Source organism: Emydura macquarii, unplaced genomic scaffold (assembly GCF_026122565.2).
Source record: "Emydura macquarii macquarii isolate MOO-44397 ecotype Brisbane River unplaced genomic scaffold, CSIRO-AGI_Emac_v2 contig_212, whole genome shotgun sequence".
Taxonomy (NCBI): domain Eukaryota; kingdom Metazoa; phylum Chordata; order Testudines; family Chelidae; genus Emydura; species Emydura macquarii.
The window spans coordinates 6,585,967-6,607,338 of NW_027130349.1; the positions used below are offsets into that span (position 1 = coordinate 6,585,967).

General features: G+C 41.1%; 1 protein-coding gene across 5 annotated transcripts; it reads right to left on the minus strand.

The window, feature by feature from the left end:
• Positions 1 to 94: 94 nt before the first annotated feature.
• On the minus strand, positions 95 to 20,707 carry ENOSF1 (enolase superfamily member 1). 5 transcript variants are annotated; one of them, XM_067546971.1, is made up of 16 exons: positions 20,530 to 20,707; positions 19,239 to 19,347; positions 14,334 to 14,449; positions 13,587 to 13,673; positions 12,355 to 12,381; positions 10,883 to 10,955; positions 10,629 to 10,667; positions 10,018 to 10,100; positions 9,110 to 9,144; positions 8,528 to 8,615; positions 6,899 to 7,033; positions 6,215 to 6,256; positions 2,913 to 3,042; positions 2,473 to 2,572; positions 1,128 to 1,209; positions 95 to 477 (listed from the first exon to the last, which is right to left on the minus strand). In XM_067546971.1, the coding sequence occupies exons 1-16, from the start codon at positions 20,611 to 20,613 to the stop codon at positions 382 to 384; spliced, it is 1,326 nt and encodes a 441-aa protein (XP_067403072.1). In that variant the 5' UTR covers positions 20,614 to 20,707; the 3' UTR covers positions 95 to 381. The 5 variants fall into 5 exon arrangements, 4 of the variants coding, with proteins under 4 accessions (XP_067403072.1, XP_067403060.1, XP_067403089.1 ...); XM_067546959.1 differs by lacking the exon at positions 20,530 to 20,707 and adding an exon at positions 19,439 to 20,214; XR_010919514.1 differs by lacking the exons at positions 2,473 to 2,572; positions 20,530 to 20,707 and adding an exon at positions 19,439 to 20,226.
• Between the last annotated feature and the right edge of the window lie 665 nt (positions 20,708 to 21,372).

Genomic DNA, 21,372 nt, shown 5'->3' on the forward strand with positions numbered 1-21,372 from the left:
TTATGCAGGGCAGACTAGATCATCACAATGGTCCCTTCAGGCCTTGGAATCTGTGAAAATAGTTACTGCAAAGTTACTCTGATTTGTAGACTAGTTCTAGAAATTCAGTGTACATAGCCCATCCACTGGTTAAAGTAGAATAGCTTTGACTGCTGGAATAAAAGTCAGTCACATTTCTTTTTAAACTAAATAGATCAAAATTAGCCAGCCTGGAGTATGTTTTAATTCCTGAAGGCTTTTGCCTCATTATACACAAGCATGTATTGGCAACTGAAATCTTGTAGCATCCCCTAACAATAGTGCCTTTAGTTTTAAGAATAGCTTGGGGAATTTAATCTTCAACCTGAAACTTGTCAGGATTAGGCTTAATGCAGCAGTATTTTATGGCTTAGAAAGGAGCTTCTGCCAAACTTCTCCCTGTGGAAACTGATATTTCCTTGCAGAGACTTCTTTCATTTCAGTGGAATATCCAGCATTCTACATCGATAAAGAAAAAAAAATTGCCAGTTATAGTGTCACACTCTATCTAGTCCTCTCTTCATCCAAATAACTGCTGTCATGCAACTGGAGAATAATTCTTCTTTAAAATCTGCACTGCTGAGGATCATGCCAGCCTAACTTGTAATACAAAAGGTATCAGCTGTAACTAATGTTAATCTCCTAATGCCTGATGCATGTGTTAAATGGAAAACTAGAGCTCTAAAAAGCCTGGCTTGAACAGGATTATAATTAAACACTTTAATTTTGGAATATGAGTTCCAGTGAAAACCTGAAGAGCCCTGTATAAACATACTTTAAAGCATTTCTAATAGATTATAAATTGGTTAGCCCAGCAATGCAAAAATAAACCTCAGTAACTAGAGAATTGCTTTGGGTTGAGGTTTTAAAATAGGGTCATACTCCACTTTCAGAAGCATGTGTGCTAAAATGTATGCCTTTCATTTAGTAGCTCTGAACCACACAGCCTATGCAATGGTATAGTCTAATCGCACATCTCCAACTTTTTCATTCTGCACACTGCTTTGTAAGAGGGCCTTTTCACAAGCAACCTTAGTTTTTCACTGCATGTAATTAAGATACTTTCCTCACGGTGCCATTTAAATACAGTGGATACTCTCATAGCATACCTGAGGTGGTACATAGGAAGCCTTCTTGATTACCACAGGAAATTTGAAGTGTTCATGCAGATGATCTACATACTCACACATCCTGCAAGAAAGAGGAGTGGTGTTCAGCTATACCAAATCTTGTACTTATTCATGGCTATTATCCCTGACAAGGAAACAAAGTTGGGGTGAAAGTTAGACTGATATTTGCACCCCAATGATCAGCAACTCAGACGGCCTCCTTTTAGAAGCAGAAACTACTGCTAGATAGTGCTTCACATAGATAAACTGGAATCTTCTTGGTGCTGGACTGGACTGGACTTTTCAATAAAATGAACCAGAACAAGAATATATGGCAGAAGATAGGCCTTTTGGGCGGCATGTAGGAGTAGGAGAGCAAGAATCAAACTTCCGTTTTTCAATACATACAGAGATTAGTGAGATTATACAGAAAGAGCTGTGTTTACTGATTGTATATTTTCCAAAAATACCACAAAAGCTTAATTCTTATGATAGCCAATGTGGATACAGAATGTATGCATCTAAGATGGGTATTTAAAGGATATAAACAAGACCATTTTCTGCAGCAAGGGAAGTCACTAACAGGAGTAGCTGAAGCACTGGCAATGGGGCTGCTCCTTTTTAGTTTATGAATTAACCAGAACAGTGTTGTGGCTATCGACCAGCAAAATTTACCACTGAGTTGAAATACTGCTTATATCTTACACCAGGCTAAGGAAATTTTAAATATAGTGCTCCAGAGACAAGCAAGATAGAAACGCAGAGGAATGGCTTATGATAGTTGATTTTAAATGTGAGCAAAGGTGAAGCTACAATATTTGACTTTAATATTTGCAAGACAACTACTGCAAAGAACTGGAATATACAGCCAACAGGAGAGATTCAGGGAATTTGGGTTTGCAGTAATGTGAAAAAATTGTTCATTGCAGGCAAACAAAGCTAATATGATCCTAAGCAGATATTAAAGAAGGCAAGGAAAGTTGTTAGATCCTATTGGGAAGCTACACCTAGAACACAATTCAATTTAAAGCAGGGGTGATAATCCTTTTGTCATGCATGTTAGGCTGTCATTGTAATCACTGAGGCAGGGGAGTGAGCAAGAGAAGCCAAAATGTTGTTCCAAAAGTATCAAAGTCTTTGTCAAAAACGTTCCTGGCTGTTTGCCAGGCAATTGCCAAAATGAAGTTAACACACATCTGACTTTGGTTTAAAACTCTCTGGGAGAGCCATAGGGAGGTGGGTGGCATTGTTTTTGTTTATTGTTTATTATTGTGTGCTAACAACTTTTTGGAAAAATAAGCCATCACCACTGTTGAATGTTACAGTAGAATTTTACATTACTAACCTGTTTTCAAGGCTTCCAGATACTGAAATATAGTCAAATATTATCAAGTGCTGTACCAACTCACAGAGCCCAACACCCCCAGCATGAGGGCAAACAGGAACTGAAATGAAAATAGAACAGTTCCTGTTTAGATCAATCTCAAGAGTAAGGGCAAATTACTAGATTTTTAAGAAGACCGTGTACCAACTTTTGGTGTTTAACTGCAGCTCCAATACCCCCCCCTCCCCCCCCCCCCCATTGGCCCTAGGGAACTCAGCTCCTAGTATTAAGGGACCAAAGGGATTTTTGAATTAGTACTAAAGCATAACAAAACAAATGACTGAAGTACACACAAGCACATGCTCATGAGTTACCAATATAACAGCTGAAGAAGTTGCATGTCAAAGGGACTTAGAAAAAAAGAGGTTTTAGTGCTACTGACACATTTTCAAGAGCCTTACTTTGAAACTTTTTGGCCATCAGCAAAACAGACAAGTTTTCATTCACACTTCCCAGCCTGCAGCTGTCAATCTGGATATAGCTCAGGGCGTTAGCCTGTAGGAGCTGCTTAAATATCACTCTATTGTGACACTGCAGCGGGGGATGGGAGGGAAGGAAAAAAACGTTAAGCCCCTGATTCTAAGGAATTGGCAGGATATTACAAGAACTGTTTGCAATGCAAGTCAAAACAATTGCACAATGTTCCTACTATGTTTCCCATTAAACCCAAGTTCTTTTTGTTATATCACTTACATGAAACTATGCACAGAAGTGTAGAGGACTGCAAAGCATTTACAAACATTAAAGAATTACAATACAGTTGAAAGACACACAGAAATGTCACTATTTGCCTAAGTTCACGCAGCAATTCAGTGGCAGAGCTGGGATCAGAACTGCATCCTAATTTTTGGTTTAATCAACAAGCAAAACTCCTGCTCTTAATTGAATGTTATCCCTTATATCAGGGGTGGGGAACCTTTTTTCTGCCAAGGGCCATTTGGATATTTATAACATCATTCGCGGGCCATACAAAATTATCAACTTAAAAATTAGCCTGATGGTGGTACGCGGAAGACGGCTGAGTGTCCGCCGCTGAATGCCCCCTCGCCGCCGTGAAACCGCGCCGCCGCCGAATTCCCCCCTGCCGCCGAAAAGGGGCAAATGGCGGCAGGGTTTCGGCGGCAGGCACTGCCCCCCCCCACGGAACCCCGCCGCCGCCGTGAAACCGCGCCGCCACCGAATTCCCCCCTGTGGTTGCCTTGCCAGGGCCAGACCAAATGATTTCGCGGGCCGGGCCGGACCAAATGATTTTGCGGGCCTTATACGGCCCGCGGGCCGGACGTTCCCCACCCCTGCCTTATACGAACGACTGGGCTATTGCAACATTCAGACAGCAGTAGTGGATACACAGTGGTTTTGCTGGCTGTGTAAGACTATTCCTTCCTCTGGACTCCTGCAGACCAGTCCAACTGTATGTATGTTCTAGTAGTTAAGACATTTGACTAAGACTCAGAAATAATAGTACTTCCCTACCTAACAGGGGAATTAAGATAAATACACTCATGTTTATGTGATGCTCGGATATTATGGGGAGTACTATGGAAAAGCCTCTCTGTACAATATATAAAGCCTGTTGCTCAGGAATTCGCCTTCAGTCTGTCCTAAATAGTAAGCCAAACTCATTCTCCTTAATAGATGCCATTATACACACCAAAAATTAAATGGTCTACATACTGGCAAACAACAGCTGGAAGTCGGCATCACAATGAAATTTGGAGAAAATAGGGCTTTGCATGAGAAACTGGCAACATGGTAAAATTATTCCAATGCAATATTTCTCTTCAGCTGCTGGTGAGAAATGAGAATTTGCTAAATTATGTTGTTCTGCTCTGTAGCTTTAGTAGCAGGGTATGGCAGGAAAATTTATTTCATTCATGAATGCAATAACAAACGATTCAATAATTAATACACTTTGGTTCAGAAGTTGTTTTTTTTAAAGGTGCCAGCCGTTTTGTTGATAACCAGGGAGGAGTACTGGAAATGGGATCTTTGGACTGATAAGGTACGCCTTATGGCATTAGTGCTGGCAAAAAGATACGGGTGGGATCCACAAAGGTATTTAGGTGCTTAAGTCCCATTTTTAGGCCCAACCAGGATCCACAAAGCTCCTGCCCAGCTGTTGCTGAACTCTGTAGGTGCCTAAATTCACTTAGTGCCTGCCTTTTACAGTAAAAAGTTCCCTAGGCCCCTATGTTTCTGCCTCTCTGTACACGCATTGCTGCCTCACTCTAGGCATCCAGGTGCCTATCTCCCATCTGAGCCCCAAAGCATTTCACAAACTGGGGAAGATAAGCCTTCAGCCATTTAAGTCACATGCCAGGAACGTGCTCTGGTAAGTGTACTCAGAGGCCACCTACCAGATCAGGCCCCTCAGGCAAGTTCAGACAAAAGGACAGTGGAGCAGATGAGGCAGACCATCAACCTTTAGCCCACTGGTTAGGACACTTACCCAGAATGTCAGAGACCCCTGGTTCAAGGCCCCCCCTCTTCCCCTACAGAGGAGACAGGATTTGAACAGTTAACTGCCACCTCTCAGGTAAACGCTCTAACCACAACACTTTCTAACTCTTTCTCTGGCCCAATTAAGATTTAATTGTTTAATTAAAGTGGGAGAACTTCAATAGACGCAACTGAGGGAAACCTACACTAGGATGTTTCATAGCCTAGTGGTTAGGGTACTGGTCAAATCCCTCCCTCCCCCTCACAAGTTTTCTATCCACTATGTTAAAGGTTAAAAAGGAGCTCCCCCTCTCCCAGCTGTTGTGTTTTGGGCCCCACCTGCAATTTAAGTGGCTGGATGTCTATCATCCCCTAGTTCATGGATCACAAGCAAAGAAAGGTGCCTCCCTACAGCCCAGACATAGGCCCAGCACTCCAAAGCCTCCTCTGATCAGCATCTCCCATTGGCAAGCTAGTGCAAGGTGCTGCAAGATTGGGCCAATGTCAATAAGAGCAGAGAGGGCTCTGCCCCCTTCCATGAAACATTTGGCACCTTGCAGGATTGGGCCCTTTATTTACAGCTCACTTCAATAAAAAACTATTAAAAGGAAAGCCCTCAACTCACATGAATTCCTTCTTTTAGTTAGTTAGGTTTGAACACTAATGAATGTTTCTTGAGAGAATACTGCCGTTGAGGGACACAACAAGAGAATCGTTGATACGATGCTAACCTACAATCCACTCACCAAACCCTATCCAAGTTTTTAATCTTTTTAAGGGGAGACAGTGTGATGCAAGTGGATGTGATATGGGAGAAGGAGCTAGGAATTCTTGAGATGTAATCCTGGCTCTTTCTCCATCTGTGTTCATGGGCAAATTACAATTTCTCAGTGTCTCAGTTCCCCATTGGTACTACAGGGGTAATGTTATAGGTGTGCTATAAGGATTAATTAATGTTTGCACAGGGCTAAGAGGGTGTAAAGTGCTATATGATGCTAATTGTTCCCTTCATAACAGATTCATCATAAAAAAGTCTTCCCAGATTGTCCAAAACAAATGCATGTGTGGGAAAGCATGGGGGAAAGATACTTTTGATAGGTATTAGTTGGTCTTAAGTTATGTGAAATAAATCCAAGGCTGTTTTCAGTTATGTTATTTAAGTCCCTAGTGAGAAAGGAGAGTGAACTTTGGCATAAATTCTCAAAAGTCACAGTAGCTACATTAAATAAAAGACTAAATGAAAAACAATTAGACACCCACTTACTTGTTCTCCTGTTGCCACACCAATTCCTAAGGGCGCCAAGGCCTACAAAATAAACAAACAAACAAAGGATTTGCTGCCAATTTATAATCCCCAAATACAGCTATTCACCAGATCGGGGATTGGGGAGTAGAACAATACTTAATAGAGTGCAATGTTTGTTACTTGCTATGTATTTGGAAAAAACTAAGTATAGTTTAACTTTTTGTTAGTGCATTTTATGCTGCTTTTTTGCTACACTAATAATATGTGAAGAATTACATAAGAGAGTATGTGCTACCATAAGAGTAGATACATCTGGGGCTCTACCAATACTATGAGCTATATCACATTATGACCACATATCCTGGGTTAGCATTACTCTAAAACTTTACTGAAACTCTAATTCACATATATTAAAAGAAAAACACACATGCATTTCAGGGCAAATCCTGGTTGCTTGAGTTGTGCAAGCATGGTTGTGTAAAAGGCATGAGACTATCTTTGGAAAAAGCTATTCATTTAAGTGTAATGGAATACAAATACCGGCTGTGCACCAGGATCTTATAGCAAACATATTTAATGACTTTTGACAGCTGTTTCAGCCTGAACTTTGAACATTCCAAACAGTATTAGTAAATGAATCACTACTGCTCTCTGGTGTGTAGTCACTATGTCCTTACTGAAATGAAAAACAAACAATTCAACCTTAGAAATGGCTGCATGTCCAAGAATATCATCGGGGGAAGTTGGCTCCTCAATCCACAATGGTTTAAATTCAGCTAATTTAGTGACCCACTCTATTGCTTCCTTCACTTCCCATCGTTGATTAGCATCCAGCATCTGAGAGTAAGTACAAATCAAGTTCACTTACATGAATTTACTGAATTTTTATATATCCAACTGTTAAAATAACCATTTTGCTATAAATTAACAAAAACAAGGAAAATCAAAGCCCAGACTCTCATTCATAAGGGCACACACAATCTTGTGCCTACTCCTCGTTTTCTGATCTTTAACACATCCTATGACATTACATAGCACATTTTCTACTATTCCTAGACTCAATGACAATAAGGATAAAATAATAGCCTTAAAGATGAACTCTAGATGGAAATTCAAAAATTATATTTTGCTGGAGATGCTGCTTTGAGATGAAACATTGAATCAAAAGTCCGGATGCTCTGTAATCTTTAAAAGATGCCAGGAAACTTCTCACTAAAGTGAAGGTCACAGATTTGATCCCACACCCTTATTCCCACTGAGGTGGTTGTATTCTGCTACTGTGAATTCCCTCAGAAAGTTTAAAATGAATATGATATTGGGAACTTGTCTCCTAAACTGCTGTATAGTGTTTTTGTACACCATTCAAGAGGTGCCACATTAAATTCCAGAAATGACTGTTTTAGTAGCAGGCAAAACAATTCCTATATAGCATATGAATAAAGCACTTTGGAATAGGGATGGCTGAAAATTTTCAACAGAACTGTGTTGGCTTTTTTGGTTGTCAGAAAGTTGGATTTTTGAGTAAAAAAATATATTCACAAAAGATATTTTCTTTCCAAGAAAATTTTTGACTGTGTGTTGAAAACTGAACACCTGAAAACTGAAAATTTTGATTTGGTAATGCTGCCACAGTGCCCAATTGTTGTAGTTGTAGTTCAGGTGCTCATGTCCTCACTTTTCTCTATGTGTCGGGCTCTCCAGCCAGACTACACTTCCCATGGTACACTACAGACATGGAGCTCCCATAATACACTGCATCAGCTTAGCAAGATGGGAGACTGGTGAATTATGGGAGATGGAATCTGGCCAAGGAGTCCAACCTATAGAGGACCATGGGAACATGAGGCACTTGAGTTACAACTCCTATGATGCAGGACAGCAGTTTTTCCAAATAAATATTTATCATTTTAATCCAAAAGTATTTGGCTGCAATTTTTTGGTCAAATTTTTCAGTTTTCACGTTTTTGCTGAAAATTCAAAGTTTTTCAACCAGTTCTACTTTGGAACTTCACTGGATGTGTGAGATGCTTTTAGGGACTAGCTCTGTAATTCTTATTCAGGCAACATTCCTATAGATTCCAATAGGAATTTTGGCACAAGAAATACATAACTCATCTCTTAATCATATACAGACAGACAGACACTTTGGTGATGCAGTTTAACAACTCTCCTGGCTGTAAGAGCAGTATTTGCAGGCGTTATTATTCAGGATTCTGGGTAGGAAAAATATCTTCCATGTAATCTTCCCCTGTACCAATACCTATATGAATAGACAGCCATTTTGTATTTAAAATTACTTAAAAGTAGTGTAGTCATTAAAATAATATTCACCAATGTCTTGTCAGGGCCAATCATTTCTCTTATAAGCCTGCATCTACGAATGTCATCCTGCAGATCTGCACCAACCTTTATTTTGAACCTAGACACATTTGTAATTAAACATAGATCACTTCTCAAAGATTAATGAAGCAGTAATAATTTTTCTCCACAAAAAACTGTAAACTCAAATTTATAAACACTAAAGTCAGTGTTTTATGGTCAATATTTTCTTATCACTTCTGTCCCTTTTCCAGTAGGCTCATTCTAGTTTAACAAAAAAGAACAGCAAGTACTTTTCCATGAATCGATGGGAGAGCAGTTATCTTTGTTAGCTACCAGCTTACAACTTGTGAGGGAATCAGCTTGCTTTGCCACACATTTATTTAGATACTTATTCTAATGGTATGTTAAAGAATAGCAGAAAGGGAAAAAATATGTTTTAAAAATATGCAGAAGCAAAGACATCTCTTCACAGACATTAGAGATTGAAAAGACTTTTGAGATCATTTAGTCTGTCTCTTTGCCAAATCAGGACTATTCTCCATATTATATTTCTACTAATCATTAAACACACAAGGTAATTGTGTACTATACCTTGTCCAGCCATCCTTCAATGCCTCAGTGCATAGCTGCAGAGAAAATTACATCTATTAGAATCTCCAAGTAGCTGCACCACACAGTAACTGGACTCATATTTATTTACAGGCTGTCTAACTCAGAATGCACTTTCTAGATATTTCTTTATTGGACATAATGTAGAGCAGACAGTAACTGAGATTAGCAGTATGAACATCCAGCTGAAACGTAGGCTCCAAAAAATTCAACACAGGTAAAGAAATACTTATGCATTTCTTTATTTTCATGTTCTGTGCATGATAGTCCTATGATCTAATGATGCTATTTCCAGATACACAGATAGCGGAACTTTTCCGAAAACTAAACCAGATGATAAATGTGGATTGTGACCCCAAGCCTGAGAGCTGTGAAGAGCCTTTATAATATTTCACTTTGAAGGATTTAGTTATAGCAAACTAAGGCCAATTTACTTCTGAAGGAGTGTCCTTACACAGGGGTTTAATGTGCTTTAACATCACACCTTTTGTTAATTCATTCTTTACTTTCCTGATCATCCCCATGTAAACAAGCCCTTTGTCTGCACCAACCTAGCTGCACAAGTGCAGTCCCTTAGTTACACACAGTACATCAGCGTGAAGTGGCTTGCAGTGGCCCATGCTTAACTCCAACAGCCACAGCTAACACCCCAGGGTAGACAAGGCCTTATAATCCTTCCCATCCCGGCTAGTACAAAAGCCAATGAACAAGTAGGCCCACAGAACAGGGCTTGCTTTCACCCCCTCCCCCACCCCACAATGCTTAATTGTTCCGCTTTGCAGCCAACCTCAAAACTAAGCAACCCCTGAGCGTTGTCACCTGTCAGCATTCCCCACTGGACAGTCTTATTTAAAATCTTTCTGCTGTATTCTAATGTCAAAGAATCAAACCTGTTTTAACTGCTGGTCCGGGTAGCCCAGCCAGGCACATGACGTGGTGTAAGCAGGGTAGCCGTGCTTTAACATTTGCTCTTCTACAAAGACAAAGAATGTCATTAGTGAACATAGACACTAGTGAACATAGTTCTCTTTCTAGCAGATGATTAGTTTGTATGGTACTTTTACATAACCTGTTACTCATGGAAATGAAAGGAATTTAAAATCAATCTCATTTTAGTCAGGGCAGATCAAATTTACTGAGAAAAACCCTCTCTATTTTCCCCATCTCTCCAAAAGGTGAGAGAGCTTCAGCTCAGAAAAATACTTTTGGAGTGTAACAAACAGCAAAGTCACCGTGCCATTGTGCCTGACAAACATTAACCAAGGGGTTCCAAAGCAAATGGCCACCAAGACAGCACAAGCCCTCTCTATCTGTACAGATAACACCTCCCCAAGAACACATAAGGAGGAGCAATCACACAAATGCATTCAGCCTCACATGACACATTCTACTTCCCACTGACTGGGCTCCTATGGGTCCCAAAGTGCCATATCAATCATGAAGTGTGTTCAGTCCTTTATTCACCTACAAGCCAGTGAAAGTAAACTTGGCTTAAACTTACCTCTTTCCTTCTTCCCAGTTAGGCCATTTTGGAGTATTTCTACATGGGGACGGGGGAAAAAGGGGGAAAATTATTGCATTAAACCAAAGTTCAATTCCTCCACATATCCAGATCCTATCACCACACTCTGCCGTTTTCATAAAGCCAGATTCTGATGCCCTAACTCGTGCCCTACTCCTCGAATAGTCCTACTGAATTCAGATAGCTCAAGTAGTAAAGGGATCAGAATCTGTCTTAATGGAAGGATGACTTACCATAAGCTTCTTCTTCTGTTAGTGCATCAGTAATGTACCTGAAATCTATGCAGGATAACAACTGCTTGAGATCCTGGTAACAGAATATTTAACATAAAACAAAAAAGCAAAAATTAATAAAAATCACGATTACAAAAAGACAATACTAAGATAACATATACATCATGAGCCATCTATCAGCCTTTTCCCTGTCACAGACGGATTCACTGATTCTAAAAATCAAACTGATTAATTGACTCTGGAAAACTTTAAAGTTCCAATCCAACAAATATTCAGGCATGTGCTTAACTTTAAGCATGTGAGTAATCCCATTTAACTCAGTGGGTGCTACTCACACGCTTAATGTTAAGCATGTAAAAAAATCTTTGCAAGATCAGGGTCTAACTGATTAGCAAACATTAAAAAAATTACGAATCCGTTTGGAATGCTATGGGTGTGCAAATCTGTACACACACTAATCTTCACACATAAATGACAGTGAATTCAGCACCAGAGGCTACTTTTTAGCTCTTTTGAAAATCTGTCTCAAGAGTGTTTATCAAGAGTGAAGTTTGAAAGCAATTTATTTAAATAGTTTGAGAAAGACCCAATTCAAGACATTTTAAACTGAGAAGTGATTCAATATTAGCAGGTTGCAGAGAAGAGACTGAAAACATGAGATACTTTAGGCACCTAAACAAAATGAAGATTTCATTTTAAAAAAACATACTAAATCTCCAATCCTGCAATGATTTACGGACATGCATAATATCTGAATATAAAATCTGCTACTAAAGGATCAAGGAGAAATGTATTTACTGAAAGCGAAAATCCAGCATTTATTACTATATGCAGTGGCCTGTATTTTCAAAAGTGATACTGATTCTCGGTACCTCAGTTTTTGGTGTCACTTTTGAAAGTGCAGGCTAACGAGCTCTGAGTATTTGCTAAAATATAAAATGATGGAATATTTACTTTCTATACATTTCATTACTGAAGATTTAATTTTTATTTTTTTCCAAAACAATTACTTGCTGATATATATGGTTAAAAAAAAAATCCAACAAACCCTAATAATCGAATACCTACATTTGTCCTGGCACAAAAAGACAGTTCCTCAGCCTAATCATAAGGGTTATGGTCAACTTTTAGGACTGCACTTGAAGTACATAATTTACTGGTATCAGCATAGATGGGTTTCAGTTGCCACACATAGTATTGCAACTGGACAGGGCACAATCTGTAACAGTCCTCCCACCAATAGGGGCTGATTTGCACAGCTGTATGGGACCAGAAACAACCATCTGGGAAGGAGAAGAGTCCTTCAGAGCAGAAAGTCACATCCACAGCTTGCAGAACCTTTGGTCTTGAGAGGTTGCCATAGAGGCAATTTTAGTCTAGATACTGCCTGAAGTTTTTAGTTTTTTAATGTAGCAAACACATCAATGTGGAACAGCAGTAACATTAGCCTATATATAATAAGGTTTTCTTACCATATCTACTAGTAACTTCCATAGAGGCTAAAAAACAAAACAATTAAAAGAAATGAAATGGATGGAGATCATATAAAAGCAGCATACAGGTGATACTTGTATCTCAAAATAACAAAAAGTGTGGAAAACATTTACATTTGAAGCCAAATGCATCTGGCTGATCTGGTTCCCAAACAAAGACAGGAGATTCAAGATATCAAGCACTAGGCTAAATTACTTTAATAGGAACCTCTGTTAAATTATCAGCTCTGCCTCATTATGGACAGGACACTGAACCTGACCCTGCAAATATCTGGTGTTAGCTCACTTTTATTATGTTAAATTAGTCATACTTGAAATGCTGACATGCCACTACTACAGGAAATTTGTTTATGCTGAAGAAAATGATCCTTTCTACTTTTAAGATTTCTGAGACATTACTTTTTTTATGCCCCTTATGTTGAGGCTGTGTTGTCACACTCCTGGACACTGACAAATTGAGGGGTGCCCATTACGGAAAGGATGTCAGAATAACTCTATAAGACCATTGTTTGCAGTGTTGTAGCTGTGTTGGCCCCAGGATATTAGAGAGAAGGTGGGCGAGGTAATATCTTTTACCAGGCCGATTTAAGACAGTAGCAGTGATTTACTAGTATAGTACTATTATAATTTACTATTTCTATTATGGTAGCATCTAAGACCTCTAGTCATGAATTAAGATCCCATTGTGCTAGGTGCTGTACAAACACAACGAAGCGACAGTCCTTGCCCTAGTTACTTATTTTACAGCATTTAAGAATGTGCAAGGTTCACAGATAGAAATATATGATCCCTGTCCAAACAGCTTACAATATCACATTAGACATGAAAATAGTTACAAGGAATTAATAACTTTATTAACAGTCTGCAAAGGGAGAATAAAAGAGAGGAAATCAAGAAAAAAAAATTGGTAAGTAGAGCTTGTCAAAAACAAAAACAAGTTTTTGTAAAGATGCCACTGTTGGTCAAAATTCAAACATAACATTTAGCTGATTTTTTTTCCCCGACCAGCTCTACTGTTAAGTGATGTGCAAGTGTCAGTTACTAAGGCCTCAGTTCTGCAAAATGAACAGCCCCAGTGAACTCAATGGTGTGCGTCCATGAACTTAGGATCAGGGCCTAAGTCTACAAAAAGAATATCAGGAGCAGGACTCTCTCTGATATAACAAAGAGAGTGATGTTTTCTGTCCATAGTTTCTAACTAAGTACATCACCTTTCCCTCCTGTTTAGCCCACAGATCCCACACAGCATTTAGAACAGCAGCTGCAGCCAAATGCACAGCACCTTTCTCTGGACCAATCTGTTGAAGAAAAACATACAGTCACCGACAATGGCTTAGCATTCATTGTGGTCTTAATTTCTAGTTAACGACCACTAGCAAATATACATATCTCCTGGCCAACACAACAAAGGAAAAACCATTGGAATTAAAAAGATGAACCTCTATTCATTAGAAACTCAGAAAAGTCTGAAGTTGACATGTATTAGCTGCATTGTGAGATTACTATAATGCTATACTATAATGCCTCTTATTACCAGCTGAGTTTTCAATTTCCAAGAATCCTAGACACTGAATAGAAATAATATTTCGTGCAAGTCAATCAATGGGGGAAAATGATTGGGTAAAGACCAAGTATTTGGACTCTAAACACAAAGAAACAAAAAATGTGGACCCTAGACCCCACTTCTGCTATTGGATCTATCCAGGTGGATAGTGCATTCATTTGGAGCCCCCTTGAAAACAATAGGGCTCTATATAGGTGTAAGGGTTCTGTCTGTGCAGATCCTATTGCAAGGTGAGAGCCCTGGTTGTGAAAGAGAAATCATCTATCTCTACTCATAACTGCACAGAGATCTTATATAAAAATACATTTACTAGTGTCCTTACAGTGTGTTCATAACACAAATTCACGTTTGTTGCCATCCATTTCACAGCAACACTCCATAAGGTACCCCTTACCCATCGGAGTTGTCCATCACTGGTGAGCTCCCTGTAGAATCCTCTAAAATTGCTGACAATCTCTTCAAGGTCTTTATTAACCACGTGACTGGAGAGAGCATTAACAGCACAAACAACTGCAAAAGACACCAGAATTTACTGTTTTAATAATACACAGTGACTAGAACAATAATCACATACTAGTTCTATTAGTCAACCAATGTTTCAGAATTTAACAGTTTCTGAGAGAGGCTTGGTGTAGCAGATTGAACATGTTATTGGGAGCCAGGAACACTTGACACATAACATTGGCTCTGCCACTGATTCTGTTTGTATGGCCTCAGGCAAGCCACATAACCACTGTGCATCTCATGTTTCCTTATTTGTCCCATGGGAAAGATAATACCTACCTCTGAGAGATGCTGTTTAAGGCATAGTTTGTAACTGAAGGGTGTTTGAAGAAGATGAAAAGCCACTTGCATGTCACTATTCACCACAGAGAAAGATCTTACTATCCCCAGGGACACACCACAGTACAGTGTTCAGAGGGGGCAGTGTGACTCCTGTCATGAGCACTAGTAAATACAGAATAGTTTCTCTAAATGCTGGGAGAAGACAATGTTTTCGTGAATTTGATAGGCCTCACCTACACGACCTGCAACCACTGTTGCTTCTCATGCAGTATATATGGTACTTGCAGCCATGTTCAATTTCTCATTTCCTTACAATAGATTTTGTTTCTGGATCTAATAAAATAGTTGTGATCCAGTTGTTTTAACTCCCCAAAAATCCTGTTTGTTCCAGTACTATACACCACTATTGGTTTCAACACCAATTCCAGCAGAGGCTTTTGTTAGAGCAAAGCACGAGAAAATCAAGAAAGTATCTTCTTATACCGCCATTGTTATCTAGCAGGCTGGACAGGGTTGAGGCAATCACAGAAAGGAACAGACATGTCAAGATGGCTGAATGACACTAAAATTCATTTTCTGACACAGATAAGAAGAAATAGAGAAAACAGCGAACTGAACTGGAGATGGGCCCAATCCTGTTAGGTACGCCTATTTAAGACATTAGCTTGAGATTTGCGATGGGTGGGTTCAAGTCCTTGCTCCATCACAGGCTTTGATGATCTTAGGCAAGTCTCAATCTTTCTGTGCCTCAGTTGTCCCTTTGTAAAATGGGGAAATATTTCCTTTCCCCAGAGGGGTATTGTGAGGATAAATATATTAAAGACAGGGAGGTGCTCAGCTACTATGCTGATGACGGCCAGGTAAGTATTTACATACGTAGTACCAAGCACCCTCCACTTCCATTAATTTCAGGAGAGTGGAGGGTGCTCAGTATCTTGCCATACCAGATCCAAAGGATCACATCTTTATTGAAGGTCTTATTGAAGGCAATGGTGAAACTCTTAAAGCGATTAAATAACCAGGAACATCTTTATGATGGCACGTGTGACTATATATAGTACATTGGAATATTTAGAGATTATTTTGCCATTATATGGACAAAAAACCTTGTGGTTTTTGATGGAGTAGATGATCAGTTGTGAGTATTTGATAGTTGTGCTTTTTTATGTACTCAGTGGTACTTTTTTTTCCCCCCATTTAAAGAGTAAATGGACTAATTTTAAAAATGTTTAACAAATATGGATATAAAAAGGGAAAGATGACAAATCTGATCTAGTGTATCACATCCATTAGAATGATTCTTTAGAGTTTGTAACATATTTAGTATGGTCACTACACTTGAGTGGCAAGGTTTTAATGGATTATGATTTTGTGACTGTCATATTGTGATTGGAGAATGCTGCTAGCTGAAAGGTTTCCAGGCAATAAAGCACTTATGAAGAGTTGCTTGAGATCCACTTAGCAATTTTCTAAGGAAAAGTGGTGTGCAATGGATACATTTCTTCTTCTTCAAGGCACAAAATTTAAAATTGTTCAAAATGACCCTGGAAAATTCAAGGTTTGGCCCTGTATCGTAAACCTCTCCTCCTCCCCCAAATCATCAGGCAATATGTAACAATTAACATGTTACAGGATTTGCATGCACAATACCAACAAACTGATGTTAACTTCTGACTAGATAGGGCGTGCATTTGTGGGTTTTCAGTTACCTTGGAGATGTACGGCAAAGATGAGAATCCGGGACCTATCTGTTTGAGAGCTCAAGCCTTCAATTAACTATTGACACGTGTGACTATGTGTAATTTGAATGTACAGAAAAGCATAGGTAAGTTTGCAATGATACATAGTTAAATAAATACAAATGGCTCAAGCCTTAAGCATCCATTTAAACCTACCCTTCCTTTCCTTTCCTTGCCAATGCTAATGACACTCAAAAAACAAACCTATGTTCTCCCTCTCCAAATATTTTCTCCCCAAGGCCATCATAATAATATAAACTGGTAGGCAGAAGACTGAGATACACAGTTCAGATCATTTCACTTAGAGCGGTGGTTTTCAACCTTTTTTTCATATGCAGATCCCTAAACAATTTCAAATGGAGGTGCAGACCCCTTTGGAAATCTTAGACATAGTCTGTGGACCCCCATGGGTACAGAGACCACAGGTTGAAAACCACTTCCAGCAAGCTCACAGCCTTCCTTACCCTTTCAGAGAGTGATTTCATTCCACCCTTACAGTGTTATGGCTAGGGTGACCAGATCACAAATGTGAAAAATCGGGACAAGGGAGTGTGGGGGTAAAAGGCGCCTGTGCAAGACAAAGCCCCGAATATCAGCATTGTCCCTCAAAAATCAGGACATCTGGCCACTCTAGTTGTGGCTGCAAGGGAACATTTTCTCCATGAGCAAGAGGGCAGAGCTGTTATTAGAGTAAAGCAAGCATCACTATGTGAGAAACTAGTTGTTAGGCCTCAAGGGCTTCTAGAATGTGATCTCAGCTGTGCCTTGCTGCAATACATCTTCTATATAAAAAGAAACTTCTTAGGGGCCATAGATTTTCATACTGTGCTTACCGCACTGAGTGAAAATGCTATTGATTTTTGAGACTATGAATGTGATCTTGAAAGGTGCTAAGCACTCTGGCCCTGATCCAGCCAAGCATTTAAGCATGTTTAACTGTAAGTGAGTGGTCCCATCAACTTCAGTGGGTCAACTCAGGTGCTTTCATGCAGTGTTTGAGTGGAACCAGCATGCTCAGTGCCTTGCAGGATGAAACCCTTATGTAACACATAAGCATAGGGTCAAAGACACATCTCCAGGGTTACCCATCAAACATCTAAGGCAATGGAGAGCTACTGGAGACTAAACTTTAAATTACTGGGATGGATGAAGAGTCTAAACTCCTGTCTACAGCAGGGAAATTTTCTAAAAAACTTTCCCACTGTTAGCAATGGTGGCAGCCTAAGTATAGACAGGCTCCCAGAACTTTAAACATCAGCTCAATTAGACCTGCTCCTAGCAGGATTACATGACAGAATGATAAAATGCTGACAGCCATCCATAGGGCTCACAACATCTGTAATAAATGATGATGAAACAGTGTTAGCAACTGTGTGAAATTTTGAAAATATCTCTAACGTAGACAGGGCCAACATGATTCTAAGCGTGAGAGACAAGGTGGGTGCGGTAATATATTTTATTGGACCAGCTTCTGTTGGTGAGAGAGACATGCCTTCAAGCTTACACAGAGCTTTGTATAACCTAAAAAGCTCACCAACAGAAGTTGGTCCAATAAAAGATTATCTCACCCAGCTTTTCTCTCTAATATCCTGGGTCCAACAGTGCTACAACACCGCACACATTTAAGCACAAGAGGCATTTAATTGCTACTCCTCCTATTGAGGATTAAAAATAAATAATTTAAATTAAATATTAGACAGGCATAAAAAGATTTCTTGACCATTCACAGTTTACTTGATTTGAGAAGTTACTTCACAATATATCTGGAGGCTGTTATCTGCAGATGTCCATTGACTCCACACAGCAGACACACCCCAAATCCAGCCATTATTATTTTGACAACTTATGCAATGCACCTACAATGTGTGCAGGCTAAAAAAAAGAGGCATGACCCTTGACCTTAGCATCTTAGGTCCTGATTCTTCAAAGAACTGAACAGGTGGACAAATGGGGGTGTTAAATCAATGGCGCTGTGTGTGGATGCAAGGATTTGTTCACACAGTTCTCTGCAGGATCAGGGCCTAAATTTCAGAAAGGAAATGCAATATAAAATGTAGATCACTGATACTACTGGAAGTAAGCCTATGTGGATAATGAGGGGGGACTTAGCAGCAGGACAGATTATTTGAACTACCACAACTATTGAGGCAGGATGGGGCAGAGGGGAAACATTTTTCCCAACCCCAACTTTTTACTATTTTGTGGATATTCCCACTAATGCCCTCTCCCTGTTAGCATCTTCCTCTACCTCCTCAAAATGTTTGTTGTTACACCAATGACCAGAAGGAGCTAGAACCCATCCTAAGAATTACATGGCAACTGCAATTTCAAAACAGTCAGTTCCGTTTTCTGTTGTTGTACAGGGGACGGAGGGGAATTAAGCAAGCAAGCAAGAGCTGTTAAAAAGCTTAAAGCACTTATAAAGACATCAGCAAGTTTAGAATCAGCGACGTGCAAGTTTGACAACTGCAGCAAGATTACACCCTTTGTATAACAAACTCCTTTATGGGAAGTTATAAAGGGATTTTGCAGAAGGGCTTCTCCAATAAGTGATGCAGTAGAACAAAAATCAAGTAAAGTGCTTAAATTGCAGCCTCTACAACCCTAACAGCTGCCCCAAGACCTATGGCTTTTAAAAAAAATACATATTCTGTGATGGTACAATCGTCCTGTATTTTTCTTTCAAAAATGCAGAAACTGCATTCACCACTGAACCCAGTGCATTCAGTGTAATTTGGGGCTCATTTATATTTAGGAACAGGATAATAACTTACCAACTTCTGTGCCTTTACCCAAAGTAAATGTTAATCCATAACCTTTGAGTCCATCGCATGCATCAGTTTCTATTACAACATAGGCAGCAGAATAGTCAGGGTCCGGGTGCTAAATTAAAGATCAAAAACAACACCCAATATTGGAGCAAGAAACTTACAAAAAAGGCTTGACACTGATTCCCCCATCATAGGTCACATACCTTAGACCAACAAAAAGCACCATAAAAGACTGGCGGGGAGGGCAGCAATCCAGGTAATGTAAGGTGTGGCAAAATAAATAAAGCACAGGCGCTGACTTTTGGTTTTGTTGGTGGTGGGTCCTCCTCTCTGTCCCCTCCCGAGGCATCCCCTGCCCCCATTCGCTCCTTTTTGCCCCCTCCTGCCCTAAGGGCAAGCAACAGGAGGGGGAGGAGCAATCGCTGGGGAAGGGGGGACTCGGGGAAGGGGTGAAGTGGAGTAAAGGCAGGGCCTTGGGGGAAGAGGGCAAAAACAGGGCCATGATCCCAGTGCCCGTGGCTCACCACTTCTCCAGAGCTTTTGGCCGTGGCACTCCAAAGGCGGAGGAGGGCCAGCATGCCTCCAAAGGGAAGTGTGCTGCATCCAGCAGTGAAATTTTCTTGTCCATTTGGAGAGGCTTAGCCTCCCCAAGCCTCATATACCCATCGCCCCTCTGCTAGGGCTCATTGGTGCTAAGCATCCCCTATTTTTTTTCAGTGGGTGCTTGACCCACCAGAGCACCCACAGCATTGGCACCTATGCCTAGATCTGTGGAGCGCACATAAATCACTTCACAATGAACAGGGCCAGTCATTTCAGGGAGAAGCTGGCAGATTTTATTACTAGCAGGTGAGCTGAGTGAACGTAAGAGATTGACAGACAAGCCTCCTGAGCCTAGGGGAACGAACTGTTGTAATAACCTTCTCCCCCTAGCTGTGCGGGCCAGATGTCCCCATTTTACAGGGGCAGTCCCGATAGTTGGGGCTTGACCTTAGCAAATAGCTCCCAAAATATCTGATCACCCTAGTGCAGGGCCAGCCGCAGCCTTTGGCGCTAGCTCCAAGACCCCTCGCCCCGCTTAAAGCACCAGCTCGCTTGACTGAGCAGAGGCCGGCCCTGCCCGCGGGCGGGGCAGCTTGGAAGTCGGGGATCCCCCCAGCCCTGCTCAGCGGAGCGAGCGCCGGCCTGCGGCTCCGAGTCCGTCCGACCGTCCACCGCTGCTGCTGCTGGCTCAGCCCGATGGCGCTGGGTAGCGGGGCGGGGCAGGGCGCGCGCTCGCAGCTGCAGCGCTTACCATAGCATCGGAGCCATGGTGCTCCAGAGAGGTGGGGAAGCGGACGTCGCTCACCACCAACCCGGTGATCCTGCCCCGCACCATCGCGCGCCAGACCCGCTATCCGGGGCCCCCCCGCACCCAGCCGGGACGCCACGTGACGCAAGTCACTCTCGCGCACCGCCCAGCGAAGCGAAGCCTGGGGTGTGTGGGGGGGGAGGGGAGGAGAGAGAAGGCCGCTCTCAACGTTGATTGGCTCGCGGGACGTCGGGCCCTCGGAGAGCTGTGATTGGCCGCCGCTTGGGGCGTTTTAGAACGTGGCAGACCCGGGAGTTGTTTCGCGCGCGGGGGCGTGAAGGAGGTGTGCCGCTGCAGCTGCAGCTGCTCTCCTTCCCCTCCCGCTCCCCGCCACCTGTTTGCCTAGTAAAAAGAGGCTATTGGCGTTACACAAAGTGGTGGTCGGAATCCAAAACTGTCGCCCAACTGGGACTCCCCAGAGCTTTGGGTTGGCTGGTTATAAAACCGATGGGTAGCGAGAGGGGCATTCAGCCCGAGATCCGTTTCCAAATCAATAAGCTTGGTCTACACCAGTGGTTTTCAACCTTTCCAGATTACTGTACCCTTTTCAGGAGGCTGATTTGTCTTGCGTACCCCAACTTTCACCTCACTTTTTGCTTACAAAATCAGACATAAAACACAAAAGTGTCACAGCACACAATTACTGAAAAATGGCTGACTTTCTCTTTTTGTCTGCGTGATTTTTAGTTTCTGACTTCGCTAGTGCTTTTTATGTAGCCTGTTGAAAAACTAGGCAAATATCTAGATGAATTGATGTATCCCTTGGAAGACCTCTGTGTACCCCAA